This window comes from Pipistrellus kuhlii, unplaced genomic scaffold (genome assembly GCF_014108245.1).
Source record: "Pipistrellus kuhlii isolate mPipKuh1 unplaced genomic scaffold, mPipKuh1.p scaffold_m20_p_9, whole genome shotgun sequence".
In the NCBI taxonomy this organism is placed as follows: domain Eukaryota; kingdom Metazoa; phylum Chordata; class Mammalia; order Chiroptera; family Vespertilionidae; genus Pipistrellus; species Pipistrellus kuhlii.
The window spans coordinates 50,457,126-50,463,125 of NW_023425595.1; the positions used below are offsets into that span (position 1 = coordinate 50,457,126).

The window sequence follows — 6,000 nt, forward strand, 5'->3', positions numbered from 1 at the left end:
AGCTGCCTCTTGCACACCCCCTACTGGGGATGTGCCCAAAACCAAGGTACATGCCCTTCACTGGAATCGAACCCAGGACCCTTCAGTCTGCAGGCCGACGCTCTATCCACTGAACCAAACCAGTTTCGGCTACAAAAACTCTTTTTTAATCCTTTGAATGAAAACAACAAATAAGAAAAGTGGTGAACATTTAGTCAACATTTCTTTATTCAAACGTTCCCTGGTACTTAGCTATAATACAGTTGACCCTTGAACAATGCACGGAGTTGGGATGCCAACCATCAAGCAGTTGAAAATTCAAGTACAACCTTTGATTTCCTAAAAACTTAGCTGTCCCTTAGTATCTGTGGGGACTGATTCCAGGAACCCCTGCAAATACCAAAATCTAGGGGTAAGTCCCCTCATAGAGCATTGTAGATAAATACATAGAATGGCCCTTTACATCTGAAACAGTACAAGCATTCACTGAAAAAAAACACACAACACCATATATAAGTGGACCAGTGCACTTCAAACTGTTATGTTCAAGGGTCAGCTGTATTAGCATTTGATTATGTACAGTAAAATGTAAAAGAAACATATCAAGCAGTAAATTTTATAACTGTACAAACTGAAAAATAGAAAACCAGAGGAAGGAAGTAGAATATCAATATAGTGTTCAATTTTCATACAATTCTGAGGCTCTCATAGATAGCTATCATCACTACCCTTCATTATTGTTTCATCTACAGCTTGTATAAGGCACACTTATATCAAGAATCAGAGCAATACCAACAAGAATAAAATTATGGAATACAGCCAGATTATCACTATGCTGAAGTGATTATTTTCACAAATCTCTGTGGGGCTTAACAATTTGGAGAATGGACAATAAATAGCAGGATATACAAGAGCTGCTGAACAGCTCACTGAATGAAGCAGGGCAATAGCAAGCAGGACTCACCAAAGAAAATTAATCTTTTTAAGGATGCTAACTAACAGAAACTGCTATCTGGATACCACATAAAGAATGAAATGCACGAGGAAGTAAAGGACAGCATAAGAAATATAGTGAATAATATTGTAATAACTATGTATTGTAGCAGGTGGGTCCTAGACTTATCAGAGATTATTTCATAAGTTATGTAAATAACTAACCATTAAGTTCAATGCTTGAAACACTGAATGTCAACTGTAATTGATTTTTTTTAAACAAAGGAAAGATGAAATTGCTCTTTTGTGACCAAAGGCATCAGGCCTGTGACAACTTGGAAGGCAATAACAAGTTTACGAGTGTGTGTGTGTGTGTGTGTACGTATGTTGACTATGAACTACAGATCCCACAAGAGTCAGTCATCCAACTTCAATGGAGGGTGTCATTAAAAAAAAAAAAAAGCAACCAGATGAGTTTGTGTATTATTTTTCAGATTTATATACTTCCCAAAACATCTTACAAACAAGCATATTTAAACATAACATAGTATTTAAACTAAATCATCTAATAGAAGTACTTGAAGAAATCAGAGATGAGTATATTACCAACTTCACTTACAAATCTGACTGAAGTCTCTTTTTGTTAAACTGAAGAGGAAAATGTAGTTACATAGTTTCCATTTTCAACCAAACAGAAAGCATACATATTTTTTTTGCACAAAAAAATTTTCCTTGGAGTTAAACTGAGCAGAAATTTATGTCAATCTGGTATGTAAAAGTCAATCTGTAACACATGGAACAGTATTAACTATATTTTAAAGGAGATATCAAGACAAATTGGCCGAAACCGGTTTGGCTCAGTGGTAGAGCGTCAGTCTGCGGACTGAAAGGTCCCGGGTTCAATTCCGGTCAAAGGCATGTACCTTGGTTGCGGGCACATCCCCAGTAGGAGGTATGCAAGAGGCAGCTGATCGATGTTTCTCTCTCATCGATGTTTCTAGCTCTCTATCTCTCTCCCTTCCTCTCTGTGAAAAATCAATAATATATTTTTTTTAAAAAAAGACAAATTGATAAGGCAATTTCCTAATTAAAAATTTGAAATTAAAGATTTCCTAATTATATAAAACAGAAGGTATAAAAATAAGCTACAATTTAAGTGCAACATGTATGCAAAAGGCTGAGAAAACATAATTCAAAAACATGGATATTTTGGTTAACCATAGGCTAACAAAAGTAAAATCTTAATCTGGATAGCTATTTAACATAGGTATTATAACCATGATTGCCCACTGCCTTTGTATTAGAATCACCTGTGATTGTTAGCTTAGATTAAGTTTAAAAGCTTTCCAACAAGTGTCTGAAATGCAGCAGTTCCATATTGTTGATTAAAGAGTGCCCCCAATAGGTATGATTCATGAACTAAAAGATATAATTTAGTAAGGGTGAATTCTATACAGTAGCAATTCAGTAAATATTATCTTTCTACCTTCCAGAGGAGAGAAATGAAAGCTGGCATTATCATGTGGGAAGTAGAGAGGCATACTTATATTTTTGTCCAGAGAAGATGAGGCTAACATGATAGTCAAAATTCTTTCAGGTTCAGTCAGTAACATCATATTTTATTAAGAACTTAAAATAGATATATAAAGTCTAACTATAGTAGGTAGGTGTTATCTTTAGGAAATACATATGCTTCAAAGTAACACAATTAGGTACATTAATTTATAATAACAAATATTATTTAGTATAATTTCAGAAATCCATAACAAAGGTTATTTGTAAAGGGAATATTTGATAAGAATGCCCTCATCTTGGTAATTGACAAGAATGTGTTCATAATTGAAAGAATAATAAGTAATTGATAAGATTGCATTTATCTTGTATTATCAAAATTATGACAGAATTTTGAGTTCCAAAAGAACTTACAGATTTGCTAGATCAACCCAGTTATTTTAAAAGATGTGCTGGAGGGTAGGAACAGAAGTTAGCATAATAAATGCAGGTGGTCCATCAAAATGTTGATGGACACCTTCAGCGGGGATGAAGATCTGCATAGGATTGCTACCCCAACCTGATGGTCCTTCATTGTTTACCAGGCCTGACCTTTGATATGTGTATCTGCTTTGCTAGGGGGCAAACGTGTGACTAAAAAGCCCTGGGTGCAGAGATTGGAGGATCTTAGTCACTAGAACTAACTTTCCATCGGGCCCTCCAAAATGCCTTCCAAATTCGTATTTCTTGTCTAGTCTCTTTAATCCACTTATGTACAGGCCCTTTTCCAGATTCCTGAACCTTTGTAGATGCTGAGAAAGATCCCGGCCAAGATGAGAAAACTGCAGACCAAAAAAGTTAAATGATACAGCCCAAATCATTACCTGAGGCAAGGCCTTGAGAGCCTGGACCTCCTGCCTTGGAGTACTTTTCCTTTTTCTAACAGACTATGCTGCCTCCAGTGGTTCTAAATCCTCTGGCTTGGATGACATTACTGGTCTCCTCTCTGGTTTTCTTTACATCCTATTCTGAACCACAGCTGTCATTTGTGACTTACCCATAAATTTCCAATCTGTTCTCTTAATGGTTTTATCCTGAGTATGTCAATCCTCAGCTTTCTAAATTTCAGACTCATAAACAGAGGTTTGACAAAATGCTTGAAACAAATGCAGAATATACATAATCAAACCCAAGAAAAATTCTCTCCTGGATAATGTGATCTCCAAATTAAAAACAAAAAAATATTTAATGAGCAACTCTGCTATGCAAGGTCTCTGTTAATTGCAGGGATGGGAAGCGGAGTAAGATGCGGTCCTTGTGCTTATAGCCTAGTGAAAACAATTACCGGTAAACCAACCATTACACAGTGCTTGTTAAGACTCCAAACAAGGGATGGGCAGGTGGGAATTAGATAGGAGGGAATCTACGGTAATTTAGAATGATGGGCTCAGCTGACAATTTCCCAATGAGGCCCTAAAGAGCAATAGGGGAAAAATGCCAGTATTACCCATATTTATCCAAGTCCAACATGAATCAAAAGAGACATAGAAACTTCAATTTATTCAGGGGTTTTAAAGAAAGAAAATTGTGTGTGCTCTATTTTCCAACGGAAAAGAACAAGCTTTCACCCTGGCCAGGTGGCTCAGTTGGTTGGAGCATCAAAAGGTTGCTGGTTCAGGAGGCAACAGACCCAGATCGAAGTTTCTCTCTCACATGGATGTTTTTCTCTCACATCGATGTCTCCCTCTCTCTCTCTAAAAAAAAATAAAATAAAATAAAAATATATCCTTGGGTGAAGATTAAAAAAAGAAAAGGACCTGTTTCGTTGTGGCTATATAACAAATACAGAACTCCAATCACTTAATGCAATTTTAAATCACTATTTTTAAAACCAAAGAAGAAAAATGCACCTAAAACCTGTCTAGTTAATACTCCTTCGCAAGAACTCTCTCCAAAGCTGCACACTAAATACTCCTCAAAATTACAGGGGGGAAATCTCATCAGGTAGAAGAGAATTAGGGACCAACCGGCGCGTTCACCCTCCCCTCGGGGCGAGGATCGCTCAGATCCCCAGGCTGTGCCTTTGGGCGGGAAGGTTCAGACCAGACAAGCTCTGCGGGCACTTGTATTTACATTTTTAAGCAAAGTAGGGGGGGGGGGGCAGAGGGGGAGTCCCAAGAGTATAGGGGGAAATCGTGGAAAAGATAAGGATGTGAGGGGACGGAAAAGAGAGAAAAGGGGTGGACTAGAATCCAAAAACCAAAGCCAGACAAACGGGCCGATGGAAGAAAGACAGGAGAAGAGTTGGGGAAAGAGCGGTGGAGGGAGAGGGAGGCCGCGAGGAATAGGGGAAGGGGAAAGGGAAGGAGAAAGGGAAGAGGAAAGGGAAGGGGAATGAGAAGGGGAAAGAGAAGAGGAAAGGGAAGGGGAATGGGAAGGGGGAAGGGGGAAGGGAAAAGGGAAAAGGAAGGGGAAGGGGAAGGACTGTCTAAGAAAACGATGGGAGAGAAAATGCGGGAGCAGAGAAAGCAAGGGGCTGGGGAGGAATAAAGCCGGACGGGAACACCCGGGCAGCGGGGCGGAAGAATCGGGGCGAGGGAGCGCCTCCTTTTTACCAGCCTCGGCGTCCCAGGGAAGGCAGGCATTCGGCGCCGCCGGGAGGACGAGCCCGCGGGCGGACAAGGGCCGGCGGCCCGGCCTCGCCTCCCCCGGGCGCGGGGCGGGGCGGCGGCCGCTTACCTGGACAGGGAGCCCGCGCTGGGCGGCCGCGCCGCCGCCGCCGGGGACTCCAGGCTCTCGCAGCTCGAGCTCCTCTCCATGGCGCGGCGGGCGGCGGGCGGGCGGGGCGGCCGGAGCGCCTCCGCGGCGGCCGGGCGGAGGGCGGGGGCGGAGTGCCGGCGGGACCCGCGGTCAGGCCGGCGCCGGCCCGGGCGCGAGACCGGAAGCGGCCATGTTCCCCCCAGAGTGCACCGCGCGGGCTGCCGGGCGGAGGACCCCTGGCGCCCCCGGGCGCGCCGGGAGGGGGCGGGTCCCGCTCGGGGCTCCGGGCGGCGGGGCCACCGGGAGGCTGGGGGAAAGGAGGGAGCACCTGTTAGAAATGGAGAGAATGAAGGGAACTCTAGGGGCTCAAGGTCCTGGACCTGAGGGAGGAGGAGGGCAGGCCGGAAGGTGGAGGTGAGCGAGAGGACCGGTTAACGGGAAGGTGAGCAGACGTCCCGCTTTTGGCGGGACAGTCCCGATTCCTAGCAATTTGTCCCGCATCCCGCGGCGTCTTAAAAAAAGTCCCGATTTTTTGGAAAAAAATCGGGACTTTTTACAAACGCCGCGGGACAAATGGTTGAAACGCGGGACTTCTGGTCACCTTAGTTAACGGGACGCGGGCGAAGGGCAGGATGTTAGGGGGACACCGGTCAGGTGGGGGGGGGGGGGAGGAGAACAGGATAGGATCGGAGCAATGAAATGAGCAAGATGTTGGCCAGAGCAGGGCCTGAGAAGAATGATTAAAGAATGAAGTGGTGCCGAAACCGGTTTGGCTCAGTGGATAGAGCTTCATCCTGCAGACTGAAGGGACCCAGGTTCGATTCCTGTCAAGGGCAT

At 43.7% G+C, this 6,000-nt stretch overlaps 1 protein-coding gene across 6 annotated transcripts in view; it reads right to left on the bottom strand.

Moving 5' to 3' along the window:
- The window catches only part of MTMR2 (myotubularin related protein 2), an 83,726-nt gene extending 78,376 nt beyond the window's left edge, over positions 1-5,350 (bottom strand). For 2 of the 6 annotated variants that reach the window (XM_036428364.2, XM_036428366.2), the window contains exon 1: positions 5,143-5,313. Coding sequence is in view for 3 of the 6 variants with exons in the window: in XM_036428362.2 (XP_036284255.1) it covers positions 5,143-5,222 (80 nt within the window). In the remaining 3 variants the exon portion in view is untranslated. Of the gene's footprint in view, positions 1-5,142 lie in introns of all 6 variants that reach the window. The other 4 variants (XM_036428362.2, XM_045577452.1, XM_036428363.2 and 1 more) reach the window with 4 other exon arrangements.
- Positions 5,351-6,000: the final 650 nt, after the last annotated feature.